The sequence below is a fragment of the Oncorhynchus masou genome, chromosome 28, assembly GCF_036934945.1.
Source record: "Oncorhynchus masou masou isolate Uvic2021 chromosome 28, UVic_Omas_1.1, whole genome shotgun sequence".
NCBI classification, from domain to species: Eukaryota; Metazoa; Chordata; class Actinopteri; order Salmoniformes; family Salmonidae; genus Oncorhynchus; species Oncorhynchus masou.
In genome coordinates, this window is record NC_088239.1 from 13,830,307 (window position 1) to 13,846,083 (window position 15,777).

Below are 15,777 nucleotides of genomic sequence, written 5' to 3' on the forward strand. Positions count from 1 at the left end.
TCATCATTATTACTACTACTACCATCATCATTATTACAACCACCATCATCATTACTACGACTACCACCATCATTACTACTACTACTACCATCGTCATTATTACTACTAATACCATCATCATTACTACTACAACTACAACTACCACCATCATTACTACTACTACTACCACCATCATCATTACTACTACTACCACCATCATTACTACTACTACTACTACTACTACCACCATCGTCATCATTACTACTACCACCATCATCATTACTACTACTACCATCGTCATTATTACTACCACTACCATCATCATTACCACTACTACTACTACTACCACCATTGTCATTATTACTACTACTACCATCATCATTACTATTACTACCACCATCATTACTACTACTACCACCATCATCATTATTACTACCACTACCATCGTCATTATTACTACCACTACCATCATCATTACCACTACTACTACTACTACCACCATTGTCATTACTACTACTACTACCATCATCATTACTATTACTACCACCATCATTACTACTACTACCACCATTGCCATTATTACTACTACTACCACCATCATTACTACTACTACTACCATCGTCATTATTACTACTACCATCATCATTACTATTACTACCACCATCATTACTACTACTACCACCATTGTCATTATTACTACTACTACCACCATCATTACTACTACTACTACCATCGTCATTACTACTACTACCATCGTCATTATTACTACCACGGCCATCATCATTACCACTACTACTACCACCATTGTCAGTATTACTACTACTACCATCACCATTATTACTACCACCATCATCATTACTACTACTACCACCATCATCATTACTACTACTACCACCATCATCATTATTACTACTACCACCATCATCATTACTACTACTACCACCATCGTCATTATTACTACCACTACCATCATCATTACTACTACTACTACCAACATCATCATTACTACTACTACCACTACCATCACCATTATTACTACCACAATCATTACTACTACTACCACCATCATTACTACTACTACTCCCACCATCATTACTACTACTACCACCATAGTCATTATTACTACTACTACCATCATCATTATTACTACCACTACCATCATCATTACCACTACTACTACCACCATCGTCATTATTACTACTACTACCATCATCATTATTACAACCACCATCATCATTACTACGACTACCACCATCATTACTACTACTACTACTACCATCGTCATTATTACTACTAATACCATCATCATTACTACTACAACTACAACTACCACCATCATTACTACTACTACTACCACCATCATCATTACTACTACTACCACCATCATTACTACTACTACTACTACTACCACCATCGTCATCATTACTACTACCACCATCATCATTACTACTACTACCATCGTCATTATTACTACCACTACCATCATCATTACCACTACTACTACTACTACCACCATTGTCATTATTACTACTACTACCATCATCATTACTATTACTACCACCATCATTACTACTACTACCACCATCATCATTATTACTACCACTACCATCGTCATTATTACTACCACTACCATCATCATTACCACTACTACTACTACTACCACCATTGTCATTACTACTACTACTACCATCATCATTACTATTACTACCACCATCATTACTACTACTACCACCATTGTCATTATTACTACTACCACCATCATTACTACTACTACTACTACCATCGTCATTATTACTACTACTATCATCATTACTATTACTACCACCATCATTACTACTACTACCACCATAGTCATTATTACTACTACTACCACCATCATTACAACTACTACTACCATCGTCATTATTACTACCACGGCCATCATCATTACCACTACTACTACCACCATCGTCAGTATTACTACTACTACCATCACCATTATTACTACCACCATCATCATTACTACTACTACCACCATCATCATTACTACTACTACCACCATCATCATTATTACTACTACCACCATCATCATTACTACTACTACCACCATCGTCATTATTACTACTACTACCATCATCATTACTACTACTACCACCATCATTACCACTACTACTACCATCGTCATTATTACTACCACTACCATCATCATTACCACTACTACTACCACCATCATCATTACTACTACTACCACTACCATCACCATTATTACTACCACAATCATTACTACTACTACCACCATCATAACTACTACTACTCCCACTATCATTACTACTATTACCACCATCGTCATTATTACTACTACTACCATCATCATTATTACTACCACCATCATTACTACTACTACCATCATCATTATTACTACCACCATAATCATTACTACTACTACCACCATCATTACTACTACTACTCCCACCATCATTACTACTACTACCACCATCGTCATTATTACTACTAATACCATCATCATTACTACTACAACTACAACTACCACCATCATTACTACTACTACTACCACCATCATCATTACTACTACTACCACCATCATTACTACTACTACTACTACCACCATCATTACTACTACTACTACTAATACCACCATCGTCATTATTACTACTAATACCATCATCATTACTACTACTACCATCGTCATTATTACTACCACTACCATCATCATTACTACTACTACTACTACTACTACCACCATCATTACTACTACTACTACCACCATCATCATTACTACTACTACCACCATCATTACCACTACTAATACCACCATCGTCATTATTACTACTAATACCATCATCATTACTACGACTACCATCGTCATTATTACTACTAATACCATCATCATTACTACTACAACTACAACTACCATCATCATTACTACTACTACTACCACCATCATCATTACTACTACTACCACCATCATTACTACTACTACTACAACTACCACCATCGTCATCATTACTACTACCACCATCATCATTACTACTACTACCACCATTGTCATTATTACTACTACTACCATCATCATTACTATTACTACTCCCACCATCGTCATTATTACTACTACTACCATCACCATTATTACTACCACCATCATCATTACTACTACTACCACCATCATTACTACTACTACTACCATCATCATTATTGCTACTACCACCATCATCATTATTGCTACTACCACCATCATCATTACTACTACTACCACCATCGTCATTATTACTACTACTACTACCATCATCATTACTACTACTACCACCATCATTACTACTACTACTACCATCGTCATTATTACTACCACTACCATCATCATTAGAACTACTACTCCCACCATCGTCATTATTACTACTACTACCATCACCATTATTACTACCACAATCATTACTACTACTACCACCATCATTACTACTACTACTACCACCATCATTACTACTACCACCATCATTACTATTACCACCATCATTACTACTACCACTACCACCAGTATTACTACTACTACTACCACCATCATTACTACTACTGCTACCACCATCATTACTACCACCATCATCATTACTACTACTACCACCATCATTACTACTACTACCACCATCATTACTACTACTACCACCATCGTCATTATTACTACTACTACTATCATCATTATTACTACCACCATCATTACTACTACTACCACCATCATTACTACTACTACTACCACCATCATTACTACTACTACCATCATCATTACTACTACTACTACCACCAATCATTAGTGCTACTACTACCACCATCATTACTACTACTACTACTACCACCATCATTACTACTACTACTACCTCCATCATTACTACTACTACCACCATCATTACAACTACTACTACCACCATCATTACTACTACTACTACTACCACCATCATTACTACTTCTACCACCAATCATTAGTACTACTACTACCACCATCATTACTACTATACCACCATCATTACTACTACTACTACCACCATCATTACTACTACTACCATCATCATTACTACTACTACTACCACCAATCATTAGTGCTACTACTACCACCATCATTACTACTACTACCATCATCATTACTACTACTATTACCACCAATCATTAGTTCTACTACTACCACCATCATTACTACTACTACTACCACCATCATTACTACTACTACCACCATCATTTCTACTACTACCATCATCATTACTGCCTCTACTACCACCAATCATTAGGGCTACTACTACCACCATCATTACTACTACTACCACCAATCATTAGTACTACTACTACCACCTCCATTACTACTACTACTACCACTGTCATTACAACTACTACTACCACCATCATTACTGCTACTACTACCACCATCATTACTACTACTATTACCACCATCATTACGACTACCACCATTATTACTATTACCACCATCATTACAACTTCTACTACCACCATCTTTACTACTACTACCACCATCATTACTACTACCACCATCATTACTATTACCACCATCATTACTACTACTACTACCACCAGTATTACTACTACTACTACCACCATCATTACTACTACTACCACCATCATTACTACTACCATCATCATTACTACTACTACCACCATCATTACTACTACTACCACCATCATTACTACTACTACCACCATCATCATTATTACTACCACCATCATTACTACTACTACCACCATCATTACTACTACTACTACCATCATCATTATTACTACCACCATCATTACTACTACTACCACCATCATTACTACTACTACTACTACCACCATCATTACTACTACTACCACCATCATCATTACTACTACTACTACCACCAATCATTAGTGCTACTACTACCACCATCATTACTACTACTACCATCATCATTACTACTACTATTACCACCAATCATTAGTTCTACTACTACCACCATCATTACTACTACTACTACCACCATCATTACTACTACTACCACCATCATTTTTACTACTACCATCATCATTACTGCCTCTACTACCACCAATCATTAGTGCTACTACTACCACCATCATTACTACTACTACCACCAATCATTAGTACTACTACTACCACCACCATTACTACTACTACTACCACCGTCATTACAACCACTACTACCACCATCATTACTACTACTACTACCACCATCATTATTACTACTACCACCATCATTACTACTACAACTACCACCTTCATTACTACTACTACTACTACCACCGTCATTACTACTACTAATACCACCATTGTTACTACTACTACTACCACCATCATTACTACTACTACTATTACCACCATCATTACTACTACTACTACCACCATCATTACTACTACTACCACCATCATTACTACTACTACCACCATCGTCATTATTACTACTACTACTATCATCATTATTACTAACACCATCATTACTACTACTACCACCATCATTACTACTACTACTACCACCATCATTACTACTACTACCATCATCATTACTACTACTACTACCACCAATCATTAGTGCTACTACTACCACCATCATTACTACTACTACTACTACCACCATCATTACTACTACTACTACCTCCAACATTACTACTACTACCACCATCATTACAACTACTACTACCACCATCATTACTACTACTACTACTACCACCATCATTACTACTTCTACCACCAATCATTAGTACTACTACTACCACGATCATTACTACTATACCACCATCATTACTACTACTACTACCACCATCATTACTACTACTACCATCATCATTACTACTACTACTACCACCAATCATTAGTGCTACTACTACCACCATCATTACTACTACTACCATCATCATTACTACTACTATTACCACCAATCATTAGTTCTACTACTACCACCATCATTACTACTACTACTACCACCATCATTACTACTACTACCACCATCATTTCTACTACTACCATCATCATTACTGCCTCTACTACCACCAATCATTAGGGCTACTACTACCACCATCATTACTACTACTACCACCAATCATTAGTACTACTACTACCACCTCCATTACTACTACTACTACCACTGTCATTACAACTACTACTACCACCATCATTACTGCTACTACTACCACCATCATTACTACTACTATTACCACCATCATTACGACTACCACCATTATTACTATTACCACCATCATTACAACTTCTACTACCACCATCTTTACTACTACTACCACCATCATTACTACTACCACCATCATTACTATTAGCACCATCATTACTACTACTACTACCACCAGTATTACTACTACTACTACCACCATCATTACTACTACTACCACCATCATTACTACTACCATCATCATTACTACTACTACCACCATCATTACTACTACTACCACCATCATTACTACTACTACTACCATCATCATTATTACTACCACCATCATTACTACTACTACCACCATCATTACTACTACTACTACTACCACCATCATTACTACTACTACCACCATCATCATTACTACTACTACTACCACCAATCATTAGTGCTACTACTACCACCATCATTACTACTACTACCATCATCATTACTACTACTATTACCACCAAACATTAGTTCTACTACTACCACCATCATTACTACTACTACTACCACCATCATTACTACTACTACCACCATCATTTTTACTACTACCATCATCATTACTGCCTCTACTACCACCAATCATTAGTGCTACTACTACCACCATCATTACTACTACTACCAACAATCATTAGTACTACTACTACCACCACCATTACTACTACTACTACCACCATCATTACAACCACTACTACCACCATCATTACTACTACTACTACCACCATCATTACTACTACTACCACCATCATTACTACTACAACTACCACCTTCATTACTACTACTACTACTACCACCGTCATTACTACTACTAATACCACCATTGTTACTACTACTACTACCACCATCATTACTACTACTACTATTACCACCATCATTACTACTACTACTACCACCATCATTACTACTACTACTACCACCAATCATTACTACTACTACTACCACCATCATTACTACTACTACAACCACCATCATTACTGCTACTACTACCACCATCATTACTACTACTATTACCACCATCATTACTACTACCACCATTATTACTATTACCACCATCATTACAACTTCTACTACCACCATCATTACTACTACTACCACCATCATTACTACTACCACCATCATTACTATTACCACCATCATTACTACTACTACTACCACCAGTATTACTTCTACTACTACCACCATCATTACTACTACTACTACTACCACCATCATTACTACTACCATCATCATTACTACTACTACCACCATCATTACTACTACTACCACTATCATTACTACTACTACCACCATCGTCATTATTACTACTTCTTCCATCATCATTATTACTACCACCATCATTACTACTACTACCACCATCATTACTACTACCACCATCATTACTACTACTACCATCATCATTACTACTACTACTACCACCAATCATTAGTGCTACTACTACCACCATCATTACTACTACTACCATCATCATTACTACTACTATTACCACCAATCATTAGTTCTACTACTACCACCATCATTACTACTACTACTACCACCATCATTACTACTACTACCACCATCATTTCTACTACTACCATCATCATTACTGCCTCTACTACCACCAATCATTAGTGCTACTACTACCACCATCATTACTACTACTACCACCAATCATTAGTACTACTACTACCACCACCATTACTACTACTACTACCACCGTCATTACAACTACTACTACCACCATCATTACTACTACTACTACCACCACCATTACTACTACTACCACCATCATTACTACTACAACTACCACCTTCATTACTACTACTACTGCTATTACCACCATCATTACTACTACTACCACCATCATTACTACTACTACTACCAACAATCATTACTACTACTACCACCATCATTACTACTACTACTACCACCAGTATTACTACTACTACTATCACCATCATTACTACTACTACTACCACCATCATTACTACTACCATCATCATTACTACTACTACCACCATCATTACTACTACTACCACCATCATTACTACTACTACCACCATCGTCATTATTACTACTACTACCATCATCATTATTACTACCACCATCATTACTACTACTACCACCATCATTACTACTATTACTACCACCATCATTACTACTACTACTACCACCATCATTACTACTACTACTACCACCACCATTACTACTACTACTACCACCATCATTACAACTACTACTACCACCATCATTACTACTACTACTACCACCATCATTACTACTACCACCATCATTACTACTACTACTACCACCATCATTACAACTACTACTACCACCATCATTACTACTACTACTGCCACCACCATTACTACTACCACCATCATTACTACTACTACTACCACCATCATTACAACTACGACTACCACCATCATTACTACTACTACTACTACCACCATCATTACTACTACTACTACCACCATCATTACTACTACAATAGTAATAACAATAACAGTCATCACAATAATAGCAATAACAATAATAATTATAATAATAAAGTTACTGCTTACTATGCGTTTGTTATTATTCAGTGACCCTCAGGCTGTGGCAGGCAAATACATATTTGGCTGCAAGAGGAGCCATTGCTCCTTCACCCATGAGTATTTTTAGTTTTTCTTATGGGTTTAATAAGTTAAAATATGCAATAAATGTTGTCATTTCTGTGAATAATGAATGTCTTGGTGAGGAATATTTCTCTCTCTCACTCCCACCCTCTCTCTCCCTCTCTCTCTCACACACACTCACACCCTCTCTCCCTCTCTATCTCACTCACTCTCTCTCACACAACCCCTCTCTCTCTCTCTCTCTCTCTCTCTCTCTCTCTCTATCTGTCTCTCTCTCTCACTCACACCCTCTCTCTCTCCCTATCTCTCACACACACCCTCTCCCTCTCTCACTCACACCCTCTCTCTCTCCCTATCTCTCACTCACAGCCTTTCCATCTCTCACTAACACCATCTCTCTCTCCCTCTCTCTCACTCACACACCCTCTCTCTTTCACACACCCTCTCTCTCACACACCCTCTCTCTCACACACGCTCTCTCTCACACCCTCTCTCTCTCAAACCCTCTCACTCTCACATCCTCTCTCTCTCTCACTCACACCCTCTATCTCTCTCTCTCTCTCACTCTCTCGCTCTCTCTCTCTCACACACCCTCTCTCTCTCACTCTCACACTCTCTCTCTCACACTCACACCCTCTCTCTCTCTCTCTCTCTCACCCACACCCACTCTCTCTCCCTATATCTCACTCACACACTTTCCCTCTCTCACTAACACCCTCTCTCTCTCTCTCGCTCTCTCTCTCTCTCCCACACACCCTCTCTGTCTCACTCACACACCCTCTCTCTCTCACAAACCCTCTCTCTCTCTCACCCTCTCTCTCTCTCTCTCTCACACGCTCTCTCTCACACCCTCTCACTCACTCACACTCACACACTCTCTCTCTCTCTCACTCACACACTCTCTCTCTCTCTCTCTCTCTCTCACTCACACACCCTCTCTCTCTCACAAACCCTCTCACTCACTCACACCCTCTCTCGCCCCCTCTCTCGCTCTCTCTCACACACCCTCTCTCTTTCACCATCTCCCCCTATCTCTCTCACAAACTCTCTCTCTCTATCTGTCTCTCTCTCTCTTGCTCTCCCTCTCTCTCCCTCTCCCCATCCCTCTGTCTCTCGCTCTCTCTCTCTCTTACTCTCTCCTCTCTCTCTTGCTCTCTTGTTCTCTCCCTATCTCTCTGTCTCTCGCTCTCTCGCTCTCTCCCCATCTCTCTGTCTCACTCTCTTTCTCTCCATCTCTCTCTCTCACTCTCCCTATCTCTCTCTCTCTCTCTCCCCATCTCTCTCCATCTCTCTGTCTCCCGCTCTCTCTCATCTCTCTCTCTCCATCTCTCTCTCATCTCTCTCTCTCCCCATCTCTCTTTCTCACTCTCTCTCTCTCCCTCTCTCTCTCTCTCTCCCCATCTCTCTCTCTCTAGCTCTCTCTCTCTAGCTCTCTCTCTCGCTCTCCCTCTTCCTCTCTCTCTGTCTCTCTCTTTCTCACTCTCTCTTTTTCCATCTCTCCCTCTCGCTCTCCCTCTCACTCTCTCCCCATCTCTCTCCATCACTCTGTCTCTCGCTTTCTTTCATCTCTCTCTCCCCATCTCTCTTTCTCACTATCTCTCTCCATCTCTCCCTCTCACCATCTCTCTCTCTCTCACTCCCTCTCTCCCCATTTCTCTCTCTCTCACAATTTCATTGAGCTTTATTTTTTTGGACTTGACTTCATTTGTCACACTGCGGTGCTGGCTGTCTAGTTGACCAGTATTGCCTGAGGGCCCAACAGTCTACCTGCTTCTGATATTCATCTACTGTTCACTTAATCATGTGAGTGGGAATGATTGAGAAAGTGAGTGAGTGAGTGAGTGAGTGAGTGAGTGAGTGAGTGAGTGAGTGAGTGAGTGAGTGAGTGAGTGAATGAGTGAGCAGTGAGCAGTGAGTGAGCAGTGAGTGAGCAGTGAGCACTGAGTGAGCAGTGAGTGAGTGAGTGAGAAGTGAGTGAGCAGTGAGCAGTGAGCAGTGAGCACTGAGTGAGCAGTGAATGAGCAGTGAGCGAGTGAGCAGTGAGCAGTGAGCAGTGAGTGAGCAGTGAGCAGTGAGTGAGCAGTCAGTGAGCAGTGAGTGAGCAGTGAGTGAGCAGTGAGTAAGCAGTGAGCAGTAAGTGAGCAGTGAGTGAGCAGTGAGCAGTGAGTGAGCGGTGAGTGAGCAGTGAGCAGTGAGCAGTGAGTGAGCAGTGAGTGAGCAGTGAGCAGTGAGTGAGTAGTGAGCAGTGAGTGAGCAGTGAGCAGTGAGTGAGCAGTGAGTGAGCAGTGAGTGAGCAGTGAGTGAGCAGTGAGTGAGCAGTGAGCAGTGAGTGAGAAGTGAGCAGTGAGTGAGCAGTGAGTGAGAGGTGAGTGAGCAGTGAGCAGTGAGTGAGAAGTGAGCAGTGAGTGAGCAGTGAGTGAGCAGTGAGTGAGCAGTGAGCAGTGAGTGAGCAGTGAGTGAGAAGTGAGCAGTGAGTAAGCAGTGAGTGAGAAGTGAGCAGTGAGTGAGAGGTGAGCAGTGAGTGAGAAGTGAGCAGTGAGTGAGCAGTGAGTGAGCAGTGAGTGAGCAGTGAGTGAGCAGTGAGTGAGCAGTGAGCAGTGAGTGAGCAGTGAGCAGTGAGTGAGCAGTGAGTTAGAAGTGAGCAGTGAGCAGTGAGTGAGAAGTGAGTGAGCAGTGAGCAGTGAGTGAGCAGTGAGTTAGAAGTGAGCAGTGAGTGAGTCGTGAGAAGTGAGCCATGTATAGGCTACATGTAAATCCTTGTAAGTTGGGTTCTCTTTAGAACGTTTCCTTCTCTTTGGTTTGTTCTGTGTTTTTCTGTTGTGCCCTAGAAACAGTCTGACAGCTTCCCTCAACTCATCTCCCACAGAGCACTAACAACATACACACACATTTAACAAGAATATGTTTTTCCTCCGGTTATGGAGCTTGACTGATAGAGAACAGCGAAAGGGAGAGAGAGAGGGGGGGGGGTGGTATTGAGAGAGGGGGGGTATTGAGAGAGGGGGTGGTATTGAGAGAGGGGGTGGTATTGAGAGAGGGGGTGGTATTGAGATAGGGGGTATTGAGTCAGGGGGTGGTATTGAGAGAGGGGGGTGTTATTTGAAAAAGGGGGTGGTATTGAGAGGGGGTGGTATTGTGAGAGGGGGTGGTATTGAGAGAGGGGGTGGTATTGAGAGAGGGGGGTGGTATTGAGAGAGGGGGTGGTATTGAGAGAGGGGGTGGTATTGAGAGAGGGGGTGGTATTGAGAGAGGGGGTGGTATTGTGAGAGGGGGGGTATTGAGAGAGGGGGTGGTATTGAGAGAGGGGGTGGTATTGAGAGAGGAGGGGTGGTATTGAGAGAGGGTGGTATTGAGAGAGGGGGTTATTGAGAGAGGGGGGGGTATTGAGAGGGGGTGGTATTGAGAGAGGGGGTGGTATTGAGAGAGGGGGTGGTATTGAGAGAGGAGGGTGGTATTGAGAGAGGGGGTATTGAGAGAGGGGGTGGTATTGAGAGAGGGGGGTGTTATTTGAAAAAGGGGGTGGTATTGAGAGGGGGTGGTATTGTGAGAGGGGGTGGTATTGAGAGAGGGGGTGGTATTGAGAGAGGGGGTGGTATTGAGAGAGGGGGGTGGTATTGAGAGAGGGGGTGGTATTGAGAGAGGGGGTGGTATTGAGAGAGGGGGGTGGTATTGTGAGAGGGGGTGGTATTGAGAGAGGGGGTGGTATTGAGAGAGGGGGTGGTATTGAGAGAGGAGGGGTGGTATTGAGAGAGGGTGGTATTGAGAGAGGGGGTTATTGAGAGAGGGGGGGTATTGAGAGGGGGTGGTATTGAGAGAGGGGGTGGTATTGAGAGAGGGGGTGGTATTGAGAGAGGAGGGGTGGTATTGAGAGAGGGGGGTATTGAGAGAGGGGGTGGTATTGAGAGGGGGTGGTATTGAGAGAGGGGGTTGGTATTGAGAGAGGGGGGTGGTATTGAGAGAGGGGGTGGTATTGAGAGAGGAGGGGTGGTATTGAGAGAGGGGGTATTGAGAGAGGGGGGGGGTATTGAGAGGGGGTGGTATTGAGAGAGGGGGTGGTATTGAGAGAGGGGGGGTGGTATTGAGAGAGGAGGGTGGTATTGAGAGAGGGGGTATTGAGAGAGGGGGTGGTATTGAGAGGGGGTGGTATTGAGAGGAGGGGGTATTGAGAGAGGGGGGGTGGTATTGAGAGAGGGGGGGTGGTATTGAGAGAGGGGGGGGTGGTATTGAGAGAGGGGGGTAGATAGGAGGTATAACAACAGGGCATAATTATTAAGCAGGTCTGAATCAAACGCGGGAGACTCGACACTTCTGTTAAAACACGCATGCTATAACCAGGCTATAACCGCATCATACAGGAAACACACACACACACGCCCGCTGAAAGCCGCAACCTGAATCGTGCGGTCTGTTGGGTGGCCGCCCCCTCGCCTTTCTCTCTCTCTATTATCCGAGGCTCAGTAACTTATCCGTAAAATCTGTTTTTAGCCTCAGGCCTGTGTTGCGACGCGTTTGTTTACATCAATGAAGTGCAGCCCAGAGGCAGTCAAAGTGACGATTCAATAGAATCATCTGTTCACATCAACACTGATTCACACAGGCAGTATTGTGGTTATGGAAACGTTTAATACCTGAATACGATATCTCTCTCTGTCTCAGTCACACACACACACATAGACACACACAAAACACACACGCACTCACCTCGCTCGTCGCCCGCCCCAGTGTCATCTTCTGCCAGGGATCTGGCAACTGTGCCAGGGGCATCTTGGCGCTCGAGCTGTTCCTCTGATCTATTGTAGTGTTCACTCTATTAGTTTGTGCTAAAGCTTCGCTCCAGACAGGACTGTAGGCTATCACAATGTAGTAGTCTAAAGCTCTGTTCTATTCTTGTAGGCTATTTCCTCCGTTAGACCCATATGAGAGGACAAGGGACAGAGTTGGTTGTTTCTAGATCAGGGGCCGCCCCTTCTTTCTCTAGCGGAATAAACATGAAAACCTCGCTGGGCTACGTAACGCCTTTTACGGAAAATTGTCTCTCCACTTTCACCCTTGTTGTGTCACTGTGCCGCTTTTCCACTGCCTGCGCTATTCTCTCGCTCTCTCTCTCTCTCTCTGTATCACTCTCGCTCTCTCACTTCCGTTTTGTCCCAATATGGCGCCGGGTGTCGGCTTACCTGCCTGTCAGACTACAGAGTCACTCATGCGTCATCTTTGGGGGCGTGAACCCGGTATAACGGGACACCTCATCCAAACGGGACACGGGCAGGTGATGGGGCTCTCTTCAGCTGTGACCTCTAGCCGGGACAGGCACGTGAGACACCGGGGGAGAAGATAAGATAGGCTTTATTATTCGGTGAAGGTGATGCACAGTAGGTAAACGGTTCCAGTCCCGTAGCCATGAATATGCGCAGAATATAACTTTGATCAACATGGAGCTATTCAGGAGAGGAACTGAAATATGCTGCAGGTGGCGTGTTGTAAATGATCTATGAAATAGATTGGGCTATCATAATTATATGATATACACACGTTAGGCCAGCATCTTTCAAATTATAGCAAGAATGTGTATGTGTCTTTATCACAGGCTACAATTCAACCCATCAAAGTCTAGCTCATTGTTAACAGGTGCATTTCCACCCTTGACTTTGAGACTTGTCTGTCTGACTGTATAAATCCTTCCTCAACAGTTAAAGTTTGATGTTGGGGGTCATTAGCAAGAGACTGCTTTATTATGAGCTATTTATAGCCTATCTGCTGTATGGGCCATGCCAGGGATAATGAGAACCATGAATTGACACAGAGTCATTATCTGTGACTAAAGAGGTGTGTGTGTGTGTGTGTGTGACTAAAGAGGTGTGTGTGTGTGTGTGTGTGACTGAAGAGGTGTGTGTGTGTGTGACTAAAGAGGTGTGTGTGTGTGTGTGACTGAAGATGTGTGTGTGTGTGTGTGACTGAAGAGGTGTGTGTGTGTGTGTGACTAAAGAGGTGTGTGTGTGTGTGACTGAAGATGTGTGTGTGTGTGTGTGTGTGTGTGTGACTGAAGAGGTGTGTGTGTGTGACTGAAGAGGTGTGTGTGTGTGACTGAAGAGGTGTGTGTGTGTGACTGAAGAGGTGTGTGTGTGTGACTGAAGAGGTGTGTGTGTGTGACTGAAGAGGTGCGTGTGTGTGTGTGACTGAAGAGGTGCGTGTGTGTGTGTGACTGAAGAGGTGTGTGTGTGTGTGTGTGTGACTGAAGAAGTGCGTGTGTGTGTGTGACTGAAGAGGTGCGTGTGTGTGTGTGACTGAAGAGGTGTGTGTGTGTGTGTGTGACTGAAGAGGTGTGTGTGTGTGTGTGACTGAAGAGGTGTGTGTGACTGAAGAGGTGTGTGTGTGTGACTGAAGAGGTGTGTGTGTGTGTGACTGAAGATGTGTGTGTGTGTGTGTGTGTGTGACTAAAGAGGAGTGTGTGTGTGTGACTGAAGATGTGTGTGTGTGACTGAAGAGGTGTGTGTGTGTGTGTGACTGAAGATGTGTGTGTGTGTGTGTGTGTGTGTGACTAAAGAGGTGTGTGTGTGTGTGACTGAAGATGTGTGTGTGTGTGACTGAAGAGGTGTGTGTGTGTGACTGAAGAGGTGTGTGTGTGTGACTGAAGAGGTGTGTGTGTGTGTGACTGAAGAGGTGTGTGTGTGTGTGACTGAAGAGGTGTGTGTGTGACTGAAGATGTGTGTGTGTGTGTGTGACTAAAGAGGTTTGTGTGTGTGTGACTGAAGATGTGTGTGTGTGTGTGACTGAAGAGGTGTGTGTGTGTGACTGAAGAGGTGTGTGTGTGTGTGTGACTGAAGAGGTGTGTGTGTGTGTGTGACTGAAGAGGTGTGTGTGTGTGTGTGACTGAAGAGGTGTGTGTGTGTGTGTGACTGAAGAGGTGTGTGTGTGTGTGTGACTGAAGAGGTGTGTGTGTGTGTGTGTGTGACTGAAGAGGTGTGTGTGTGACTGAAGAGGTGTGTGTGTGTGTGTGACTGAAGATGTGCCATGGAAGGGAACAGTAT

The 15,777-nt window shown here is 42.7% G+C and overlaps 1 protein-coding gene across 2 annotated transcripts in view; it reads right to left on the reverse strand.

Annotated features, from left to right (window-relative positions):
- LOC135517194 (ribosomal protein S6 kinase alpha-3-like) overlaps window positions 1-13,798 on the reverse strand; it is a 63,725-nt gene extending 49,927 nt beyond the window's left edge. For both annotated transcript variants that reach the window (XM_064941280.1, XM_064941279.1), the window contains exon 1: window positions 13,454-13,798. In XM_064941280.1, coding sequence (XP_064797352.1) covers window positions 13,454-13,516 — 63 coding nt within the window. In that variant the 5' untranslated portion in view covers window positions 13,517-13,798. The remainder of the gene's footprint in view (window positions 1-13,453) is intronic.
- Window positions 13,799-15,777: the final 1,979 nt, after the last annotated feature.